Source organism: Heptranchias perlo, chromosome 37 (genome assembly GCF_035084215.1).
Source record: "Heptranchias perlo isolate sHepPer1 chromosome 37, sHepPer1.hap1, whole genome shotgun sequence".
NCBI lineage: Eukaryota > Metazoa > Chordata > Chondrichthyes > Hexanchiformes > Hexanchidae > Heptranchias > Heptranchias perlo.
In genome coordinates this window covers 14,608,251-14,633,696 of record NC_090361.1, presented here as the reverse complement: position 1 = coordinate 14,633,696, position 25,446 = coordinate 14,608,251, and the positions used below count along the sequence as shown (strand labels likewise).

General features: G+C 42.5%; 1 protein-coding gene across 2 annotated transcripts in view; it reads right to left on the bottom strand.

Moving 5' to 3' along the window:
• The window catches only part of LOC137304528 (cAMP-dependent protein kinase catalytic subunit alpha-like), a 126,769-nt gene that overhangs the window by 54,859 nt on the left and 46,464 nt on the right, over positions 1 to 25,446 (bottom strand). For both annotated transcript variants that reach the window (XM_067973162.1, XM_067973163.1), the window contains exon 2: positions 3,541 to 3,602. In XM_067973162.1, the coding sequence (XP_067829263.1) occupies positions 3,541 to 3,602 (62 nt within the window). The remainder of the gene's footprint in view (positions 1 to 3,540; positions 3,603 to 25,446) is intronic.

The following is a 25,446-nucleotide window of genomic DNA, read 5'->3' as shown; positions in this document are numbered from 1 at the left end:
ATCCTGATAGGGTTAGATGAAGTAGGGAGGGAGGAGGTTCATGTGGAGCATAAGCACCGGCACAGACCAGTTGGGCCAAATGGCCTGTTTCTGTGCTGTAGTTTCGATGCAACTGGCAAAATGTAACCGGGTGTCCATCAGTTTCTTTTTGCTTCAACAGAAAAGATAAATAATTACATGTGCCCGTTACTGCCTGTAGACTGCATGAAGCTCTGCCCCCTGCACATTCACCCACTTCCTTATGCCACATTCCATCTGTCAATGGAGACAGACCAACACTTCAAGGAATGAAAGATTTTAAATGCTTACAGCAGAAAATAAAATTTGATGTTGGATTGCACTTTAGTGGCTACCTCCTATTTACTGACTACTCCTGCTCACCACTACGAAACAACACATTCCTCAAAATAGGTCACTGCCATACAGTACACTTCCAAAGCCAAGCTACACATGCACTTGTAATCAATACCAGTAGATGTCTGTGGTATAGATTACTTGTAGTTTAGGATCTGGAGTGTGGACTTTGATGTTTACTGCAGTCCTCATGTAGTCTAAATGCAATGGTGGTACAGGAAGTTTACTGAGGTAACATATCACGTGACTGATTAGGTAAATATATTGCATGGCTTACTGAAACTGGAAGATATTGGGGCAGCAAATACAGGAAAATTGGTTAGGAGAAGCATATGCCCATAATGGACAGAAAATTGGGCCGGCTTCCTTATAGGTACATGCTCCTCCTGCCCATTATTCTGTATTCCCTGTGCCCAGGAAATGCAATAACCTTAGGAATGGGAAAATCTGTCCCATAATAGTTGTATCATTCATTTTTCACTTTACATTACTTTTTAATTTCTATATATACACAAGTGAATCTCCTGTGGCATTTCAAATAGTAAGTCACTGTTTTATAAGGACAGGAGCATTATACCTTATAATGCACAATGCATTACTCTATTGCTAAGGTGAAGCTTTGCCCCATTGGGGCTGCAAAGTCTAATTCCTGTTAAGTAAACACTGGGCGAGTTCATTCAAAGCTTAATTGCTGTTCATATGGCAAGTCACAATTCTTATTTTGTCTTTTTTTAATTGTGTGACCGTCACTTAAAAGGCTGCGGACATTCTGACCCTTTATTTTTTGGCTCTGGAGAGTTTCTCTACATAATCCAAATGACTACTGTTTTTTCTTTATCGCGTGAAACAGAAATTTGCAGCATGACACGTGAAGTGTAAAAAGACAGGTAATAAGTGCTAGATGTACCTTCTTATTACATTATAGAGGATTTTAATTAAATGCATCTTTATCTCCCACGCTGGATTTGCAGTACTTGCTTGAGGTTATTTGCCAATTCTTCTCAAAACCTTCTCCTCCTTATTTTTGTAAATATAAAAGATATTTTTTCTCCCCTTACCCTACAGTGGATTTGTAGTTCTTACTAAAAAGGTTGTTGGTATGGGACTGCTCAGGGAAGTTTTTGCCACAGTCCAATCAGCAGCAGTTGAACAGGTGGTCATTGGCATTGGTTGGGGCCTGCCTGATTGACTGACCTTGGCCAAGTTAGAGGTCAGCATCAAAGTGCCTCATAAGCAGCCCTTCTGGCCCCGGTACAAATATCAGACCCTCTCAGCAAAAGGAAAAAAACGAATTCCAAACTACACTGTTCACCCTGAGTTTTTATTTAATGCCTTAAAACTATGCAAAAAGCTGGGAAAATTATATATTTGATGTTTTGTGCCGCTCCACTGCCTCGCAGTTGCTACAACTCATTGTGTCACACGCACGCACACAAGCTAAAGGTTCCCAGCACTTTGCAGGCATTTCTAATATTAAATGATCAATTTTATGGGTACATTGTGATTTTTTTTCCAGAACTTGATTTATTTTATAAATGTTATTTCTACCTTTATACACTAACTCGAATGAAAAAGGAAAATGGGGAATGATTTGATTGGTGAATAGTAGCTTTGAAAAATAATTGAGGTATTTGATTGTTCAGTTTTCCAATTGTAACTTGTTCCTTATTGGTACTTTTTGATTTGTTCACAATTATTTAATTGGCTATTTGATTAATGAACTAATAGATAAGTGATTATTTGAGCCAATCATGATTTTTTTTGTCCTTTGGACAGGTGACATGTTGAGGTTAGTAGTCAGAGGTCACACTTTCAGGTGTGGCATGACATGCACACTGTAGACACAAGAGCCTAGGAATTACAGCCCAATTTCTGGTACAGAACTGGTTTAATCTGGGTAGGAGGGGGAGGAATTCAGGCCGGAACACGTTTGTGCCCCTTTCTGGTTAGTTTCCTAATTTCCGATGGGGTGGGAGGCACTTCTTTCATCACATTAGTAGATGGGACGTCAAGTTCTCAGGAAATCCTGTCAGTTCTACTTAGAGTATCACCAACAAAAAGTGCGCAAGCGTGATGCAGCACTACCTATTGAGTCAACCTCGACGCAGTGGGCAGCACCCTCGTCTCTGAGTCAGAAGGTCGTGGGTTCAAGCCCCACTCCAGACACTTGACCAATAAAGTAGGTTGACACTTCAGTGCGGTACTGAGGGAGTGCTGCACTGTCACAGATGCTATCTTTCAGATGAGACGTTAAAATCGAGGCCCCGCCTGCCCTCTCATCTGGATGTTAAAGAATCTATGGCATTATTCGAAGAACAGAAGGAGAGTTCACCCAAGTGTCCTAGCCAATATTTATCCTTCAACCAACATCACTAAAGAAAATGATCTGGTCATGTATCTCATTGCTGTGCGCAAATTGGCTGCCGAGTTTCCCTACATTACAACAGTGACTGCACTGTCCGGAGGTCGTGAAAGGTCAATATAAATGCAAGTCATTTCCTTTAACAGTTATAAATGGGGCGGACACCGCCAGATCCCAACGGCAATCGATCTTGGAGGAATCGACTGCCATTGGGAGAGTAGCGCAATAACCAGGGAGCAGCAAGCACTTAAAATCTTTCCCTTTGAGCACTTAGGCCAGGCTGGCCTGTGTCCCCCTGACAGAATGGCAATGTATCGCTCCAAAACCCAGGTGCCCCAGTAGTGGCGTTAATGGTGTGGTGCCCTCCCCTATTATGCAAATGGCCCTTTCCCTGGGATAGGGATGGGGTCATTGGCCGGGGCAGATTGGTGGACTGAAGACATGCCCTGGCACACTTCTGGCAGCAGGACAGGGTGCCAGGTAGAGACTTTTAATTATACAAACTGCATAGCCACGTTACTGCCTTTCTGGGCTACACTGACATGTACAGAGAGATTCTTCTAAATTATGTCAGGAGGGGATGCTATTAGTTCCCATAGAATAAAAGCACAGGCCAATAAGCAGCCAGAGGAAGTGAGCAGTCAGATAAGATGCAAAGTACAGCAAGTAAATACTGTCACCATTCGCCTATTCTATGCTGCATTGCAACAGAAGACATATCATTGCAATTTAATTTGATTATTGTGCACCAATGAATGGTTGGATTATTGTGATGTGTGCGACCTACCTCTGTCAGGCTCTCTTGCAGGACATCTGTGACCTACCTGTGTTGGGGACTCCCATTTCTCTAAGAACTCCTCTTTCGCTTTCTCTAAGAAGTCTTTCACTGCAATAAAAGAACAGAAGTAACATTTAACATTTGGACAACTGTCTCTATTCACAAAGCCTTCAGGACCAACAACTTAAGTGCAGATTCCAATAAATCAGAATGAAAGTAGATGAGGATTGGCTGGAGGTTGCATTTTAGAACTGACAAATAGTCTCAGGCCATAATGTCACGGATGTAGCTCGGCCTAAGAAGAATGAGGCAAAACAACCGAATGCAGAAAGCTTTGATGTTAAAACAAGATTGTCATAGTTACAGAGACCAACAAACTGTTAGATTACAATGATGCTTCAGTGCGTTGGTGTGACTGAATAATAATAACAATTTCCAATGTTTGCTGTACCAGTGAATTAAACCAACAGTTTTGAATTTGCAATCATCCTGCCTGTCCTTAGTGCCACACTGGAACACATCCAATCATTAGAGAGAAGACTTACAGAGTACTCACAATCCACTGGCAAACCACAGTCACAATCTCATTTCAGAGCAGGCTGCTATCGCTGCACCACATTGTGAACTGTAGCTCACACACAGTCAGAGGGAAGGCAATACTGATTAATCCAGCACGTCCGGCAGGGTAACACCAGACTTAACAAAATTACATTGAATTTACAGCACGGAAACAGGCCATTCAGCCCAACTGCTTCATGCTGGTGTTTATGCTCCACACAAGCCTCCTCCCACCCTACTTCATCTAACCCCATCAGCATATCGTTCTAAATTAACTTGTAATATTGTTTAGCTTTTGAAATCACATAAATACTTTATATTTGCTTCTACGAAGAGGATATTTGTCATTCCCAGAACTCTTCACACAAAAGGAGAAACACAAAAGGAATAGAACCCCCAAGAGCTTTGTTTCTGGAGATGTCCGATAGCAACACACAACTGTCCTTATTACTGACAAAACCGTTCAACATCTGACGCACCAATGTAATTCCGAACTTAATTCATCTATCGCATCACAGCAGCTTAACCCCTAGCCCAGTGAACGTGGACCCACTCACACTGCAACTGAATGTCTAACCCAGTGCACGTGGACACACTCACACACCAACTGAACATCTAAACCAGTGCGTGTGGACACACACACACTCCAATTGAATTTGTAACCCAATGCACTTGGACACACTCACACTCCAGCTGAATCTCTAACTCAGTGCATTAACACTTGCTTGTTGTATATCCCCTATAAAGGAAGTACCTCGGTATTTAAAGCAATTTGCTAGATTAGAGAGCTCATTTTGATTTACAGAAAGAATCCTAGATAGATAGGGTGTAATTGTCCTTGCAGAAGCATCTTGGCTGCTTTTCTGGGATTCTGTTCCAGTTGTGGCTGATTGTCATTTAGCACAGGGGAGCTTTGGGTCACCACTTTGCCTTAAACAAAGAAAAAACTTGCATTTATATAGCGCCGTTCATGACCTCAGGACGCCCTAAAGCACTTTACAGCCAATGAAGTACTTAAAAAAAAAGTGTAGTCACTGTTGTAATGTAGGAAACGTGGCAGACAATTTGCACACAGCAAGGTCCCACAAATAGCACTGAGATAATGACTAGATAATCTGTTTTAAAGACAAATGAAATGTTACATTTGTGTGTGTAGAACTGGGACATTGATTTCAATGTGTCATTCCTCCATTCCCAGCATTATCAGGATGACTAACCTTCTTATGCAGTCCACACAGCTCCCTTCAGATCATAGCTGTTTATTGATGGTCAGTCAGTGATGATGGATTCTGCTGGTTGTATACAGCATTACAAACATTCATGTCCGCTTAGCAAGATTAGTAAGTTGTTGCATCATGCAAAAACAATTGGAAAGTTATAATGTTATGAGTCTCGAAGTTGGAAAGGAGCATTAAGACATCCTCCAGCATTAATCTACAATGCACCCAAAGGCAATGGGTAATTAGCATAAGGAAAATGTAGCAGCACTGGAATGAGAAAGCCCATGAGAACAGTATTATATCTACCATTGTTTTCAGTAGGAGTTGCAGCTTTCAGCTACAACTTTTGTAAGAACATAAGAAATAGGAGCAGGAATAGACCTCACGGACCCACGAGCCTGCTCCGCCATTCAATATGATTATGGCTGATCTTCGACCTGAACTCCACTTTCCTGCCCGATCCCCATACCCTTGGTTTCCCTAGAGTCCACAAATCTATCTATCTCAGCCTTGAATATACTCAACGACTCAGCATTCACAGCTCTCTGGGGTAGAGAATTCCAAAGACTCACAACCCTCTGCGTGAAGAAATTCCTCCTCATCTCAGTCTTAAATGGCCGACCACTTATCCCGAGACTATGCCCCCTAGTTCTAGTCTCTCCAGCCAGGGGAAACAACCTCTCAGCATCTACTCTGTCAAGCCCCCTCAGGATCTTATATGCTCCAGAGAATATAGGCCCATTCTACTCAATCTCTCTTCATAGGACAACCCTCTCATCCCAGGAATCAATCTAGTGAACCTTCATTGCACTGCCTCTAAGGCAAGTATATCCTTCCTTAGATAAGGAGACCAAAACTGTACACAGTACTCCAGATGAGGTCTCACCAAAGCCCTGTACAACTGTAGTAAGACTTCCTTACTCTTGTACTCCAGCCCCCTTGTAATAAAGGCCAACATGCCATTTGCCTCCCTAATTGCTTGCTGTACCTGCATGCTAACTTTCTGTGTTTCTTGTAAAGGACACCCAAATCTCTCTGAACACCAACATTTAATAGTTTCTCACCATTTAAAAAATATTCTATTTTTCTATTCTTCCTACCAAAGTGAATAACCTCACATTTCCCTACATTATACTCCATCTGCCCACTCACTTAATCTGTCTATATCCCTTTGCAGACTCTTTGTGTCCTCCTCACAGTTTACTTTCCCTCCTAGCTTTGTATCGTCAGCAAACTTGGATACATTACACTCAGTCCCTTCATCGAAGTCATTAATATAGATTGTAAATAGCTGAGGCCCAAGCACTGATCCTTGCGGCACTCCACTAGTTACAGCCTGCCAACCTGAGAATGACCCGTTTATCCCTACTCTCTGTTTTCTGTCCTTTAACCAATCCTCTATCCGTGCTAATATATTACCCCCAACCCCATGAGCCCTTATCTTGCATAACAACCTTTTATATGGCACCTTAACGAATGCCTTTTGAAAATCCAAAAACTACATCCACTGGTTCTCCTTTATTTACCCTGCTAGTTACATCCTCAAAAAACGCTAATAAATTTGTCAAACACGATTTCCCTTTCATAAAACCATGTTGACTCTGCCAGGTCATATGATGATTTTCTAAGTGCGCTGTTACCATTTCCTTAATAATGGATTCCAGCATTTTCCTGACGACTGATGTCAAGCTAACTGGTCTGTAGTTCCCTGTTTTCTCTCTCCATCCTTTCTTGAATAGCGGGGTTACATTTGCTACCTTCCAATCCACTGGGACTGTTCTAGAATCTAGGGAATTTTGGAAAATCACAACCAATGCATCCATTATCTCTGCAGCCACCTCTTTTAGAACCCTAGGATGTAGGGCATCAGGTCCAGGGATTTATCAGCTTTTAGTCCCATTACTTTCTCCAGTACTTTTTCTATACTGATATTAACTACTTTAAGTTACTCACTCTCATTAGTCCCTTGATTCCCTACTACTTCTGGTATGCTTTTTGTGAGGAATAAATTAAATGAACTACAGGTTCAAATTCAAATTGGAGGGTATGACATGATAGCTGTTACTGAGACATGGCTGCAGGATGGTCAGGATTGGGAACTACATATACCAGGTTATAAGGTTTACAGGAGAGAAAGGGAACATGGAAGAGGGGGAGGAGTAGCCTTAGTGATTAGAGATGAAATCACTTCAATGATAAAGTAGGATATAATGAGAGGTAAGCAGCCAACAAAGACCTTATGGGTTGAATTCAGAAATAGGAAAGGATCTAAGACTATAGTGGGAGTTGCGTATAGGACCCCTGGCAGCAGCTCTGAAGTGCTAGATTGTATAAATGCAGAGATTAGACAAGCGTGTAACAAAGACATAGTGGTCTTAATGGGGGACTTTAACCTTCACATAGATTGGGAAAAGCAGACTAGCAACTGTCAGAAAGGTAGTGAATTTCTTGAGTGTGTCCGGGATAGTTTTTCTACATCAGTATGTCCTAGAGGCAACAAGGGGGCAAGCCATACTAGATTTAGTAATGAGTAATGAACTAGATTTAGTTAACAGCTTAACTGTGCGCGAACATCTATCCAATAGCGATCATAACATGATCGAGTTCAATGTAGTGTTTGAAAGGGAAAAAAGTGAATCAGCTGCTAAAATTCTAGACTTGGGTAAGATGTCTTCAATAGGATGAGACAGAGACTGTCCACAGTAAACTGGGCAAATCTGTTAATGGGTAAAACAACTGATGATCAGCGGGAAATGTTTAAAGAAACATTTAACGTGATACAGAATCGGTTTATACCCCTGAGGGGCAAGAACTCTACTTGCCAAAACAAATAGCCAAGGACAACTAAAGAGGTAAGGGACAGTGTAAGACATAAGGAAAAGGAATACAAAAAGGCAAAAATTGGCACAGATCCTGGCGAATGGGAAAGGTACAAAGATCAACAAAGGGTCACAAAACAGATAGTAAGAGCTACAAAAAGAGAGTATGAAAAGAAACTTGCAAGGGATATCAAAACCAATACGAAGAACTTTTATAGTTATATTAGGAAAAAGAGGGTGGTCAGGAGCAGTGTTGGCCCCTTAAAAACTGAAAGTGGGGATATTGTCATTGACAATGGGGAAATGGCGGACATGTTGAACAATTACTTTGCGTCAGTATTTACAGTAGAAAAAGAGGATAGCATGCCGGAAATCCCAAGAAAACTAACATTTAATCGGGGACAGGGATTCAATAAAATTAACATAAGTAAAGCAACAGTAATGAAGAAAATAATAGCACTAAAGAGTGACAAATCCCCAGGGCCAGGTGGTATCCATCCCAGGGTTTTAAAGGAAGTAGGTGAGCACATTGCAGATGCCCTAACTATAATCTTTCAAAGTTCTCTAGATTCAGGAACTGTCCCTCTAGATTGGAAAATTGCACATGTCACTCCGCTTTTTAAGAAAGGAGAGAGAGGGAAACCAGGGAATTATAGACCAGTTAGCCTAACATCTGTTGTGGGGAAAATGCTGGAGTCTATAATTAAGGATAGGGTGACTGAACACCTTGCGAATTTTCAGTTAATCAGAGAGCCAGCATGGATTTGTGAAAGGTAGGTCGTGCCTGACAAATCTGACTGAATTTTTTGAAGAGGTGACTAAAGTAGTGGACAGGGGAATGTCAATGGATGTTATTTATTGGACTTCCAGAAGGCATTTGATAAAGTCCCACATGAGACACTGTTAGCTAAGATAGAAGCCCATGGAATCGAGGGAAAAGTACGGACTTGGTTAGGAAGTTGGCTGAGCAAAAGGCGACAGAGAGTAGGGATAATGGGTAGGTAGTCACATTGGCAGGATGTGACTAGTGGAGTCCGCAAGGATCTGTCTTGGGGCTCAGTTATTCACAATATTTATTAACGACTTAGATGACGGCATAGACAGTCTCATATCTAAGTTTGCCGATGACACAAAGATTGGTGGCATTGTAAGCAGTATAGATGAAAACATAAAATTACAGGACAATATTGATAGATTGGGTGAATGGGCAAAACTGTGGCAAATGGAGTTCGGTGTGGACAAATGTGGGGTCATCCACTTTGGATCAAAAAAGGATAGAACGAGGTGCTTTCTAAATGGTAAAAAGTTAAAAACAGTGGCTGTCCAAAGGGACTTAGTGGTTCAGGTACATAGATCACTGAAGTGTCATGAACAGGTGCAGAAAATAATCAATAAGGCAAATGGAATGTTGACCTTTGTATCTAGAGTACAAGGGGTAGAAGTTATGCAAAACCCTGATTAGACCGCACCTGGAGTACTGTGAGCAGTTCTGGGTACTGCACCTTCGGAAGGACATATTGGCCTTGCAGGGAATGCAGCGTAGGTTTACTAGAATGATACCCGGACTTCAAGGGTTAAGTTACGAGGAGAGATTGCACAAATTGGGGTTGTATTCTCGATAGTTTCGAAGGTTAAGGGGTGATCTGATCGAAGTTTATAAAATATTAAGGGGAATAGATAGGATGGATAGAGAGAAACTATTTCCGCTGGTTGGGGATTTTAGGAGTAGGGGGCACAGTCTAAAAATTAGAGCCAGACCTTTCAGGAGTGAGATTAGAAAACATTTCTATACACAAAGCATGGTAGAAGTTTGGAACTCTCTCACGCAAACGGCAATTGATACTCGCTCAATTGCTAAATTTAAATGTGAGATAGATAGCTTTTTGGCAACCAAAGGTATTAAGGGATATGGGCCAAAGGCAGGTATATGGAGTTAGATCACAGATCAGCCATGATCTTATCAAATGGCAGAGCAGGCACGAGGGGCTGAATGGCCTACTCCTGCTCCTATGTTCCTATGTAAGACAGATACAAAATATTTGTTTACTGTCTCTGCCATTTCTTATTCCCTATTGTAAAGAAAAGTTTTGGAGTTGTTGATAAAAAAATTGCTGAGTTTCCCTGATGGCTCAGATGGTTACACGAGTATATTAGATGCCTTCGTTAAGAAGACAGAACAGGTGCGACAACAGTCCTCAGCTCACTTCTGATGAGGATAAAGAAAATAAGCCAGCATTCCCAGTCCTGATTTCTATCCAGTGCTTCCTGCTGAAAAGTGTGCACACATGACACAAGGACAGATTATGCCCAACAGTTATGTTTCACAGTTGAACAGTCTACCAACATCCAATGTCTAGGCTCACACATGATTTTCTTTTTTAGTCAGCCGGTTGATACAGGTGGAAACTCATCTCCATGTTCAAGAGACTCCAAACTAAGCTGCTGTGAAAGCCATATGGGTAGAGTTTTTGTTTGCTTGATACGGAGCGCCCATTCTCTCCTGGTAGGGGCATACCTGAATCACCTGGGAGATTGTACGTATGGGTACGCTAATACCACAGCAAGTTGCACTGGCAAGCTTCCCGCTGCTCGTTGAGCCAGGACCACCCTACCAGTTATGGCACTGGTTTGCAGGGTTATTTGGAGCACAGTATGGAGAATCCCAGGTTTACAGGCTGGGCAGCCAATCCACAAATGTGCCCTGGACGCCCAAGGACTCAGGTATTGGATTACTGAGTCTGCCACAGAGTGGTGACTTGATTCACTCTCCCATCATGAGGTGCGTCACCTTGGAGGCATATCAAACTCAAAAAGACCCTGCTTACCTCCCCCTACAAGGAGGACAATCATCAGTTAGTGAACTAACATTAGTTAACTGACAAGTGTGGTTTTGAGTCTCTGCTAGTTAGACAGCAGATACCAGGAGCACCTCAAAAGCAGCATGGTGAGCAATACAACTCATCGTAAAGTGTATGAGTGTATTGCTACCATCCTCCTAACTACAATATGGACACACATCATATCCCATCCACCAGTTGGAGATGTGAAGTATCAGTAGCAATTGACTGCCTCTGCAACCCAACCATGGATTATATGAGCAAAAGTTCTCATACCCAGCCTCCAGGTAACGTCTTCCAGCCACTATTGTTCCAAGTCAAGTGTTACCTTAGCTCAGCTGGTAATACTCTTGTTTTCCAGTCAGAGGTTTGTTGGTTCAAGTCCCACTCCAGGAATTGAGTACATAATCTAGGGTGACACTTTGGTGCAGCAGTGAGGGAGTGTTGCACTGTCAGATGTCTAGATTGAGACCCCAGCTCACTGTTCCTGTGGTTTGGGTGGATATTAAAGTCCCCATGGCAAATAAAGTGTCAAACTTCTCAATTTTCAGGGCCAGGGCAGCAAACTGAGCCATCGGGAAAGTAATCACATCACTTTTAATTATAGGCTCATAATATCCAGCGGGATTCTCCACTAATGACCCCGAGAGGCACTTCCTGCCACCACAAGCTTTTATTTTCATTAAGAGTTGAACCAATACCGTAAAACTCAGAAACTCTCAGCACCCGAAACTTTAGGAAGCATTTGGCAGACACTGTTGCTCAGACATTGACTGCGGCCCAAGATGTAGTTAACGTAAACTTTCTTCCAATATCTTCTCTTACCAGCGTCATTGAGTTATCAACCCAACAGAGGGGGCAAAATGGCAATCACTTCTTCATCAGTGTCCCTCACATAAGTTAAACTGAGAAAACAGAAACTACCTTCATTTATATAGCACCTTTAAAGTAGAAAATTTCCCTGTGCATCACACGTACACAGAGACACACAAGTAATCCCCCCGCCACTTACACACACACACACACACACCTATGCTGCAGCATAAGTAGGACTGAATATGCAGGCAAAGAATTAGAAAGAAAAGGTTTAGTTCTTCTCCTGCATGTGGCCCCCATGTAGCAGAAGCTCTTGAGCAGTGTGCAGTGTTTATTCAGTAAAGCAGCGGGGATCACAGTGACAACCACAGCAAATCACTAGAGAGGTCACTGGGCATCTAAAATTAGAACATTTGAACTGAAATCCATCCAAAAGCTTTGACTCGATAAACAGTTCCCAGCACACAGCGACAGAAGACATTAAAACTCTACAGATCTCACACCACCCACTTGGGAATTAACACAAACCTGGGAAAGCAGCCACCACACTGATTCCAAGCAGCACTGAGTTCATTAAATAGGCAAGTCATGTATTTACAGAGAAAAGCAAGTGGTTTAGAAATTCACAGGGCTCCTACTGGATAAAGAGTGAGCATATACTAAGGGGCAATCAGTCTGTGACACACCGACTCTCATTTTCCTTCACAGAAATACACCACTAGTCACAATACTGGAGCCAAGAAAACTGAATGCCCCTTGAAGCAAGTCCTTCAAATCAGGCATGTGCATGTGTAGCAGTGAGGGTGCTGATAGGGTACAAATAGACGTGTGCTTATACTGAATGTACAAAATTTGCATTTATATTGCATTCCTGATATGCAGGAAGTTCTCTTTGAGTGCTTTCCAATAAAGAGGAAAGGGATACGATGGTTAGCAAATATGGGGAAAGGGGAAGAGGAATGGAGAGGTTAGGATGGGAAACCAAAGGCATGATCAAAGAGGAGGATTTTTAAGAGCTCTTTCAAAGCAGGGAGGGAGATGGCAAGGTAGAGGGAACTGGGTTAGAGAGTTCCAGAGGGCAGTGTAGTGGCTGAATGAGTGGCCATTAATGGTAGAACAGAGGGAGTGAGGGAGATGAAAGATAAGGAGGAAGAGAATGGGGCTAAAGGAGGTGGGTAAGAAAGCAGAAGTGCTCAGTAGCCGTTATATGCCTGCAATGGACCAGGATTAGAGCAAGGTTATAGGATTTGCTGCAACCAGAGTTCTGGTTGAGGAGGAAAGACCATTTAAGAGAAATCTAGAGAAAGGTGGATGGAATTTGTGGATGACCAGAGGCTGAGACAGTTTGTCAGAGCACCAGGCTCAGGTAGGTACTGTGCCTGTGAGTGAGACTGGGAGCTAGCGGATTGCAAAAGTTGGGGTGAGAGCTCAGGTGTACTGGGTACAATCATTTGAGGATGAAGCTCTGGTTGGTGTAATCGAAAAGTATCAGGGGTTTGCCAGGAGGTCGGAAGATATGAAGTCTGCAGATATGTCGGGAGAAATGGTCGCAGAAGGCCCATGGCCTGCGAGATGCACCTCCAGAATTTAACTTTTGGAACACGTCACCCTGTGTGGAAATGTCGAGCCTCTAATCAATGTCTTCCAATTCTTTGTGTCCATTCTATGCAGCCACCAATTCCCCAGCACTACTGCCTTCTAGGCACTCACCAATGAACATCCAAACAATGACGGACAGGAAAAGACTCTCTGGACCATCCAGCCTATCCTACACAACTGCAATGCCTTGTGCATCACAATATACTCCGCACCCCACCCGAAAGCCGTGTAATGTCCTGGGAGAGGCAAAAAACCAGATTAAAAAACCAGGCTAATTAGGAGAAAAAAAATCTCGAAAATTTCTCTCCGACCCCTAGGGCGATTGAAACTAGTCCAGGAGATCACTCTGGCCCTGATTAATGTCATAACAGTGCCTACCTTTTGTATGAGGTGATCTCTGCACCAGGCAGAAACAGGTCCAGGTCTTGCTTGTATGGAATTCAGCCTGTTCCACTATTCTCTGGGAAAAGAACCACCTCCTGACATCTAACCTAGATCTGGCCTTTACATAACTTGAGATTGTGACCCCTGGTCCTCTCCAACCTATGTAGTTGAAACAAGTTGTCTTCACGAACACAATCTATGAATGAGCAGAAGAATACAGTACTGCATAGTCAGTTTCTTTCTTAAGAATAGTCTCATCCTAGTATTTTGTTTGTTTCTACTTTCCACTGTAGATGCCTCTTCTGCCCCTGACCCAAGTATGCCGCTTGTAAATGGAACTAGAAGCTTTCCCCATGCCTCCACTGAGGGTGGAGTGGACGATGATACAGCAGCTGTCTTCTGCTCTAAAACATTGCAAGGTTTATCTTTTTTTAATTAGTTAAGTCTTAGGAGAGTTACACAGCTGAGCTGTACAGCACAAGTTAGTCACAACATGCTGCAAGGAACAGCAGCTACCGTGATGGTAGTGAAAATAAATATCACAGTTGGACTTCTCCTCATTGCCTTATCCAAGAAGTCCTCAGAGACAACTCTCAGGAGCAAATCTATGCTTTATTTTGACATCTCTACAAAGTGCATTGCTAAGTTACTAAGCCCTCCCATTTCTGACTACAAACGGCTGTGAAATGGATATTACAGCTGCTGTAATAAGTACTGAGCAAATCTGGCAAGAATACTCTGTGTTGCCGCCAGCTGAACAAGACCCATGCATTGGTAGTTGGTAGCACTAGCAAGGCATGAAACGCAATATAAAAGGACCTTTGGTGTGCAGGTAACAGCTTGTAACAGACAGATTAGGAGCAAATTGCCTGGATGGGTGTATAGGTACAGAAGAGCAGTCTGGATTAAGTCATTAGTCCAATATGTTGTAGGCAGCTGAAAATTAGCCTCTTTTCCATGGTCCATAATACTTCCCCATGCCATTTAGGGAGGGAGATTATTTATACAAGTTAATTTTATGATGTTCAAAACACAGCTGCAGTTATAAACTGGGAAGTGGGATGTTCTTTGTTCAATAAGCATTTTGGGACTTTTTTAAACATTAAATGTGATATAGCAGTCCCAAAAGGCTTCACAGATAGACGTATGCAAAACTGATGCTGAACTAGGAAGAGATAAGGAGGGGTTACCAAAAGCTTGGTTGAAGAGATTGGTGGAGAGGTAGTGTGGTTCTGGGAGGGAGTTCCAGAAAGTAGGACCCAGGCAGCTGGAGGCCAAATCAGAGAGATGGAGGGGGGTGGTGGTGGGGAAGATAGGACTGGGGGAGATCGCAGAGATAGGATGGGGTGAGGCTCTGGAGGGATTTAAAGGTGAGGATAAGGATTTTGATACACAGAAGCATTAAATGAGGAACGATCATTCAGTTATGAAGCCCACTCCTTCCACAGACCACGCTCAATTTATCCTGCTCATTTAATCTCCTGAGAAAGCTTACTGCTAAATTTCATCCTGCCCTCTCGTTGCTCAAAGTAAACCAAGCAAAACTCCAGAATATCTAACCCTACACCCTAGGCTTGTTATTTTACTCATGTTCTCAGGTTCTGCGATCAGTGCAATGCCTCACAGAGCCCAGGAACCTCGGCTGGCACCACTCCTCACACAGCCTTTGACTCATTAAGCCCAGAACTCCTGGAGTGGCAGATTAAACTTTAATAACCTGCTTTATCTCTATTATTCATTCCTCTCAACATTTAAAATATCTGGATCAAGAATCTTTTGAACCCTTGCCTGTACATTAGTCAGAAGTTAGCATGATGGTGCGTGGGTGATAATAACCTGAGTTTTATTCCTGAAGGTTTTGTAGTTCGCTCTTTTCCATTGCAGCTATTTAGAGAGACACAATGAGCTAGTAACAACACCTTTTATTTATCAGATCGTCCACACGTTTCACTTAAGAGTTATGAGACCCATCACATTCAATCTCCTTCTTCCCTAAATTCTAAACCGTGAGGCAACCAGGGAAGGGTGGCTTATGTGCAGCATACACAGCCCCTCTGCTCAGGCAGTGCTCAATCTGACAGCTGGTGAAGCAGGATAAATGACCAAAAATATATTTCGGTGATTCATGCTACCCAAGGGAAAATCACATATAACCAGAGCCACTGTTTTGCAATGGTTGAATAAATCAAATTCTGATTTTATTACGTGGGATTCCAGGATTTCTACTGAGTGTTGTAGGGATCAAGTTCTGCCATTCTATCCATTTATAACTGGGCCCATTTCTTTATGGTGACCGAGCATAAATCAAATTTTTATTACATAGGTTTTCTGGGATTTGTACCAATGTTCTGGGCATTGCATCCCACGATTCTGTCCATTTTTCTATGAAAATCACCACTGCCAATAATTCCCTTCCAATAATAGTTAGTCATTGCTCAGACTGACGCACAGCATTGTCAGTGCTACAGATAAGAGTCAATGGTGCTGGTCATTAGCCTACTCTGTGCCTTTAAAGATAGGTACTACAATGTACTAACTGCACCATCCAGCAATCTGAAGGTTTTCCCTCTTCCAAGCAGGGAAGCACAAGGCATCTGCCTGGCACCTTCTCCCAAAGGCTCAACCAAGATCAGAACCTTAATATCTGGGATCTTAATATCTGTTCCTAACTATTAATCCTTCCTTTCTGAACTGGAACACACAAACATATATTTACATATATATAAATATATTTAGAAATAGACAGTGGGCAGACAAATGGTGAGAAGACCAAAGCAACAACTCTGTCAAGAATGAATCATTGTGATGTTGCCTACCTACGCCTACCCTATGGTGTTACAAACTCTCTTCAATTCTTTGCCTTGGTTGGCACATCTGAGCTTTGTTGGAATATAAAATTGGTGATGATGCTTGGAAACATTTGGGAGTAAAATGGGAATCCTCAGCTCTACTTATCATCTTCACTATTTTACAAAGCCTGTGTCTGCCTGGTGATGGAATATTGTAGCACTGTTTGGCAGCTGAAGAGAAAACCCACCTTCGACTCTTGGGTTCAGTACAGTCCAAGGTCATGCACATCACTGGAGGATGTCAACTCCACACCAGAGTCGATTCCTTATGATACTGAAGTGATGCAGTCAGACTATCATAGCAGGTGCAGCTCAAGAATTACTAGTGCTTAACCCAGAACTCGCTGTTCAAACCAGGAATGAGAGCTGCTGCAAATGCACCTTAAGATTCTGTATTAGTCCAAAACATTTACGAGGAATACCAGCAGTAAAGCTTCACCTGCTGCTTCTCCTCTTCGTGGAACACTCTTCCGGGCAGTGCTGTTATCTGGAATTCTCACCCTTATACGCAGAAATTCAAATGCAGTGTTAGCTATTACTTGATGAATTAGGGTTGCTGGAGAACACATGGATAACTTGTGACTTGCCCACTGGTAACCTAATTTAATTCCTCTAGGAACATATATGCAAGACTGCTGCCCTAGTTGCAGTTGTCTTTGCCTTCACACTTTTGCTACACCAGCTAATATGTGAAATATAGATCGTAGCGATACACAATTCATAATTCATGAATGCCAAAGTACCAACTGAACTGGAAGATCATTCACACAAATGAAATAAATGTGCATTACGAATATGGTGCAGAGTGGGATATCGAGAGGAATGAGGGGACTAAATTGGCTTCTTTCTAAATAAACTTTCCAATTAAATGATGCAGTTTGAAGACTTAAGCAAAAATTAATAATCACAGCTCAAATAACAACTGCTCGATCTTCATCAAAGCCTCACTGCAAGCTCCTATAATTAAATGACAAATTGGGGTCCGTGGCTTTCATTCCGATCGCTTTACTAGTCATTGAACTACGTCAGTTGACCTGTTAAGGCCTGTGCCGGCAGCTTGCTCCCACTCCACCATAGTATAATTGTTGCGTGCTTTAATTAATGCTCCCCCCACCCCTTCTTTTGCAAGTGTCTGAATGCTGACATTTCCACTGAAGGTCCTGCCAATCCCACAGTGACTCAGCACACTCATCCACGGAAGGGTGGAAGACTTCAGCATGGAACATGTTCCCATGGGAAATTCCACCTCACATGGGCGTGACTGATGGGTCACTACATTTTTGGGACTTGGCAGCACATAACAATTCCAGTAAAATATTCTTGATCCCAAGACTAACAGAAACATGTTCAAAAGAGATCTCTGGAAAAGGGGGTGCTGAATAAACTGGATGAGCACCCTCTGGCAGGGAAGTCTATAGCTGAAGGGGAGGAATGGTGACCTGAGAGAAGTGCAGTGAATCAACACAGAAAACATTGGGTGGTCATGATGTTAAAGCAGGAAAATAATTCTCATGCAAGGCTTTGCACAAACACACTAGAGATTTCATGGTCAGTGGTGAAAGTTAAAACAATCTCCATTTTCCTGTTTCACAAGTGCGTGCTGAACAGGCTGTACAACAATGAGCTCTCCAAAAATAACCAACTGCTCTTGGCCATGAGATGTTATAGTAACAAGTACAGAAAGTTGGCTGCTAGATGTGGTGTGAGTGCTCGTCACACAAGGCCCAGCAGCTAGGAAGTGCACAACAAGCAGGAGCCTTCACTACCCAATCAGAACAAATTCTGCTCAAAACATTAAATCAAAAAGTTAGTGGCAAGAAACGGCTATTTGGCCCATCATAGCTCATCATTCTAGTGCACTAACTCTCCGATCACAGCTCTAGGTGTAATTTAAAATAATGCCCACTTTTTGTTTTGAATTATCCCAATCTCTAGTGAACTGTTCAGCGTGTACAGTGCAAATCCTTTCCATTCACTACAATATCAACCAGTGCTCCCACATTCTACTGACACTCCAGTGCAGTAGAGGGAGTGCTGCACTGTTGGAGGTGCCGTCTTTCGGATGAAAAGTTAAGCCGAGGCCCCATCTGCCCTCTCAGGTGGACGTAAAAGATCCCATGACACTGTTTTGAAAAACAGCAGGGAAGTTCTCCCCGATGTCCTGGCCAACGTTTTTCCCTTAACCAACATCTCTAAAACAGATTATTTGGTCATTTATTTCTGCTGTTTGTGGGACCTTGTTGTGAGAAAATTGGCTGCTGCGTTTCCTCACATTACAACAGTGACTACACTTAAAAAAAATACTTAATTGGCTGTAAAGTGCTTTGGGACATCCTGAGGTCGTGAAAAGTGCTATATAAATGCAACTCTTTCTTTTTTCACACTACAACTCCCTCCTTCAACTCAGATCAGCCCTCTCCAGTGAATGAGAACTCTCCAACTCATGGATTGTACATGTTGTGGAATGATAGAGTTTCTCAGTATAAATTGATTATAACACAGTTTGTCCTGTTTGCTCAGTGGGGTAAATGCATTCAAAAGGCTTTCTACTGAGCCATAAACACCAAAGTGGTCTCAGATTAAATTGCTGAATTCTATTTCGCTGATCTCAGCTAGTGCAAGGATGGGACTGCTACAATTGGCTTTAGTGTCTCTGGGCTAAGATGGGGCAAAAGTCAGTTTAGGTTCTCATTCCTGAGCGCTACGCAGTGAGGCCTGCTAGAAAATGGTTGTTTGTGAACAGGTTTGGAATGACCGGTGATGCTCCCTCAGCCTGCAAACACTTGCTGTTCAAAGAACACCCGGACAAAGTAACTGAAGGTTGCCTGTGAAACCGCAGCCAGCAGAAGTCAGTGCCTTGAAGAACAGGGAAGAATAGACAACAAAACTGGGGATTAACAGACCTTGAACAACCAGCAATGAAGTGAGCAGTATTCGTTAACAAAATGCCACAACTGCCACACTTTATGCTGTATTTAGGTGTTCCAGAGGTACGGAATCTTATACTGCTTCATTCTGAGCCCTGCTTCCTCTCCCACATCCGATTTGTCACCAAGACCACTTTCTTTCACCTCTGCAGTTATCATCCATCTCCATCCCTACCTCTGCTCCAAAACCCTAATCCATGCCTTTATTACCTCACAGCCAGACTTGTCCAAAGCTTTCCATGCTGGCCTCCCTGCTCCCACCATCCATCAACTACAAGTCATTCAGAATGCCCTATTGAAATGTAAGCTGTTGTTTTTCCCTACATTTTCTCTCCTGAAGGGGCCCATTGTTCCTACGGTATTGTACACAAGCACCAAATTCTTCATGCGTAAGACTAGACAGTGAGTGAGACTAAGGGGGCATCACAGTCCGATGCTGTCCTCTGCCGATATCCACACACACACTTTCCAGCCAGATCAGGAATGGGAACTCTAGCTGACTTTTCCCCCCTACCAAGCCCAGAGGAGCAGAGGGCAATTGTCACACCTCTCCCACTGGTTGAGATTACATTCACTTTTTGTCTAGTAACAGGAGTACATTTAATGCTTATACACATGAGCACTCAGGAATATTTGTAAAAGCCCAATCAGGAACTGGGAGTCCTGATTAAATTTTTGTTTATAATCAGTTCTAGAAAATCAAATCCCATTTGGCAACTTTTAAAAGAATGTATAATAATCTGAGCCCATCGTCAGGTGTCAGCTTGACTCAGTTAGTGGCATTCTCATCAGAAGGTTGTGGATTCAAGCCCTGATCCTGTGTTTGAGCATGTAACCTAGGCTGACACTTCAGTGCAGTATTAAGGGAGTGTATTCATAGAATCATAGGAAGGTTACAGCACAGAAAGAGGCCATTTGGCCCATCGAGTCCATGCCGACTCTATGCAAGAGCAATCCAGCTAGTCCTACTCCCCAGCCCTATCCTCGTAACCCTGCAATTTTTTTCATTTCAAGTACTTATCCAGTTCCCTTTCAAAAGCAATGATTGAATCTGCCTCCACCACCCACTCTGGCAGTACATTCCAGATCCTAACCACTCGCTATGTGAAAAAGTTTTTCCTAATGTCACCTTTGGTTCTTTTGCCAATCACCTTAAATCTATGTCCTCTGGTTCTTGACCCTTCCGCCAATGGGAACAGTTTCTCTCTATCTACTCTGTCTAGACCCTTCATGATTTTAAATACCTCCATCAAATCCCCTCTCAACCTTCTCTGTTCCAAGGAAAACAACTCCAGTTTCTGCAGTCTATCCATGTAACTAAAGTTCCTCATCCCTGGAATCATTCTAGTAAATCTCTTCTGCAATCTCTCTGAGGTCTTCACATCTTTCCTAAAGTGCAGTGCCCAGAACTGGTCATAATACTCCAGTTGTGGCCGAACCAAGGTTCATCATGACTTCCTTGCTTTTGTACTCTATGCCTCTATTTATAAAGCCCAGGATCACATATGCTTTTTTAACTGCTTTCTCAACCTGCCCTACCACCTTCAACAATTTGTGTACCTACACCCCCAGGTCTCTCTGTTCCTGTACCCCTTTTAGAATTGTGCCCTTTAGTTTATATTGCCTCTCCTCATTCTTCCTACCGAAATGTATCACTTCGTATTTTTCTGTGTTAAATTTCATCTGCCACGTGTCCGCCCATGCCACCAGCCTGTCTATATCCTCTTGAAGTCTATCACTATCCTCCTCACTGTTCACTGCACTTCCAAGTTTTGTGTCATCTGCAAATTTTGAAATTGTGCCCTGTACACCCAAGTCCAAGTTATTAATATATACCAATAATAAATATTCCTAGTACCGACCCTTGGTGAACACCACTGTACACCTCTCTCCAGTCCGAAAAACAGCCGTTCATCAATACTCTCTGTTTCCTGTTACTTAGCCAATTCGGTATCCATGGGCTACAATTTTGATGACAAGACTATTATGCAGGACTTTATCAAACGCCTTTTGAAAGTCCATATACACCACATCAACCGCATTGCCCTCATCTACCCTCTCTGTTACCTCATCAAAGTGCTGGCTTTCCCTAATCAATCTACACTTGTTCAAGTGGCTGCTAATTCTGTCACAGATTATCATTTCTAAAAGTTTCCCCACCACCGAGGTTAAACTGACTGGCCTGTAGTTGCTGGGTTTATCCTTACACACTTTTTTGAACAAGGGTGTAACATTTGCAATTTTCCAGTCCTCTGGCACCACCCCTGTATCTAAGGATGCTTGGAAGATCGTGGCCAGTACCTCTGCAATTTCCACCCTTACTTCCCTCAGCAACCTAGGATGCATCCCATCTGGACCGGGTGACTTAACTACTTTAAGTACAGCTAGCCTTTCTAGTACCTCCTCTTTATTAATTTTTAGCTCCTCCAGTATCTCAACTACATCTTCCTTTACTGAGACTCTGGCAGCATCTTCTTCCTTGGTATTGTTGGAGGTGTTGCATTCAGCTGAGGCATTAAACAAAAGGTCCATCTGCCTGTTCAAATGGATGGTACAAATTCCATGGCACCATCCAAAGGAGACCCAGGTCAACAATCATTCCTCAACCAAAACCAGATAAATTGGTCATTCATCTTAACCTTCCCTATCTCTGTAACCTCCTCCAACCCTACAACCCTCTGAGAACTCTGCCTTCCTTCAATTCTGGCCTCTTGTGCATCCGTGCTGTCAGCTGCCTCCCTAAATCTCTCCGCCTCTTTCTCTTCCCTTAAGTCACTCCTTAAAACTTACCTCTTGGACCAAGCTTTTGGTGACCTGCTCTAATAATTTGCAGTAGCAAGGCACGTAACAGCATCTGCCGTTAGTTAGACTTGCCCTTGCCTGTTTCAGTTTTTAAATTTTTTGCATGGCAAGTTGCTGAAAGTCCGAGCTGATAACGTCGCAGCGAGAGAAACAGGGTGTCTGGGACCTGAGGGAACAGGGCAAGCAATTGTGTATCTGCTTAACTAATCAGATTGAAGGATTGTGAAATTAACAACGCAAGGACTGAGAAGGAAGTGTAAATTAGAGTGGGTGAATTCAATTTCAAATTAGGTACAGAAAGAAAAATAAAGAGGGGGTAAGAAAGATTGGATTAGGAGAGACAGAAAGGAAAATCATTTTTTTAATTTAAAATTTTACATTTGTAAAATCTCCAACAACAATTAAAACCTGAAGAAATGAGACTTCACACTTGTAATAGTTAATTTTCAACACCAGTGTTGACTGGCAGTAATTGACACTTATCACGTAATTAAAAGGGTACTTAGACTGAAATGGACAAGACTTAACTTTCTGTGCCAAGTTTAGTTCACATCTACTGCGCAAATATAGCAACTTCATGCCATTCAATGCATTTCAATAGTGAGGCAGACAGCCATTTTCGCGAAGCTAACAGCAGAGCAACTTTTGGATATTTCAGTTTAACCGTGCATCTGCCCCTCACCTGATGTTGCTGTTGCATTCATAGAATCATGGAAAATTTATGGCACAGAAGGAGGCCATTCGGCCCATCGTGTCTGCACTAGCCGAAAATGAGCCACCCAGCCTAATCCCACTTTCCAGCACTTGGTCCACAGCCTTGTAGGTCACGGCACTTCAGGTGCATATCCAGGCACCTTTTAAATGAGTTGAGGGTATTGGCGTACAAATAACGACAGGCCCCATTAGCCTATTTTGACACCAAATTCTGGCCCAATATCTCCTTATGTGGCTCGGTGACAAATTTTGTCTGATATCGTACCTGTGAAGTGCCTTGGGACGTTTTACCACGTCAAAGGCGCTATATAAATGCAAGTACGACCTTATCTGGAAATTTGAGACTTGCCCTTGTACCTGTAGCGCCTGCACTAACAAAGTAATTCGCTGTATGTGAAGTGCTTTGGGACAACATGAGAGATGTGATAAGGTGCTACGCAAGTACAAGTTATTCCTTTTTTCTTTTATCATTGCAGATCAGCACAGTTGCATGGCTTGCAAACCAGGATCTTGGACGCAGGTTATATTTTTAAAAACTATTAACATCTTTACACTGCTATCATCAAAGTGATGGCTGACTCCATGAATGTTGCCACTTCAGGCGTGACCTGAATTAGCTTCGTGGACAACTTCTTGCAAGATTTTTACAAGATGATTCTCCGTTTTACACTTTTGATCAGTTAAAGGGCAAAACCTGAGGCTGCTACTGTCTGGATCGTCAGGGAAGGGAGAACAAAATGCAGCATCACCACATAATCTCATATTTTCACATCGTGCTTCAAGATGAATTACATTGTTGAGTCAAACACAGCAAAAGGATTTAACAAATATTTTTTGACAGAGCACTTCTTTAATGCAAAGCTGTTTGGAACATAATCTGACAGTCAATGGCATTGTGGAGTCTGCATCCCAAAATACATTACAACTCCAGGGTGATGCAGCAGAGGAAGACATTTCAGAAATAACAGCATTCAACCAGAATGCTTTAGCATTAGAATACAAAATTTCTGTATTTAGGAGGTGTACACTGTGCCCACTCAACAGGAACATTCAGCAAACTGACAAGTCAACAGGCACTGTACAAGTGTGGGAGGGATAACATTGTCTATTACAATGATGATACCAGAACTGAGAGATTATACATCAGGAAAGGCTGAGGCTCTTTTCTTTAGAAAACAGAAGGCTGAGGGGTAACCTAATAGAGGTCTTTAAAATTATGAAGGGGTTTGATAGGGTAGGTGTAGAGAAGATGTTTCTATTTGTGGGGGAGGACAAAACTAGGCATCATAAATATAAGATGGTCACTAATAAATCCAAAAGGAAATTCAGGAGAAACTTCTTTACCAAAAGAGTGGTAAGAATGTGGAACTCGCTACCACAAGGAGTAGTTGAGGCGAATAGCATTCATGATTTAAGGTGAAGCTAGATAAGAACACAAGGAAGAAAGGAATAGAAGGATATGCTGATGGGGTGAGATGAAGAGGGGTGGGAGGGGGCTCATGTGAAGCATAAGCACCAGCATAGACCAAATGGGCTGAATGGCCTGTTTCTGTGCTGTAAATTCTATATAATTTTATTTGATTTGCTCAGTATCATGTTAATTACCAGGACCTCAGTCAAGTCTCAGGATTTTCCTTTTCCTATTGTAGTGGTGAGCTCCCACTTTGGAGATTGATGTTCCACGCACCCCTCCCTTTTTTCCAAAAAACAGTATTTTTGCAGAGAGCAAGAGGATTTTAGTTTCTTGCCTAATATATATTACTCAAGACCTCTCATCCTCCCCAACCCTTTGACAAAAAAGGCTTTCCCCAAAAAACTGCATAGCCTCTGCTCATAGCACTGTACTCTCAACTAACTACGTCATAGCGCAAAAAAGGATGTTTTATTCCTCAGGGATAAGCACAGGGTCATCCTGGTGATTCGGTTAATTTTATTTTAATTAATTTCTAGTGCCAAAATATTAACTACATTTTGGAGAGGAGATGGCTCCATTATTGAATAGAATCATTTCTTTCCACAAACCTGAAAACAAACTCAGTCACTACTACACCAAGTGAAAATAACCCAAAAATTCATCTTCCTCGTTCTCTATCACTGACAGCTCCCCACGGGAAACAGTCACCAACACTGTCCAAGTAAAAAAATTCTGTTAAGTTTTGTTATTGTATATTATTACAACAGTGTTTGTAGATCCACAATCGTGTATCCAAATAAAACCACATCCATTCAACACTTAAGGCAGCGATAGCAGATTTTTAATTTATCTTGACCCTCTCCCCTTCAATTTTCTCCCCTTACCACCTGAAGGCAGTAACTTGCACTGGGGTACAGTTCCATAGGCACCACTAGTCCTCCTGTGCCTTCCCCAAGTGACCACTTTTCATATTTCAGCCTGGGCAGTGCGCTGGCCCTCGTGCTGCAAGCGGC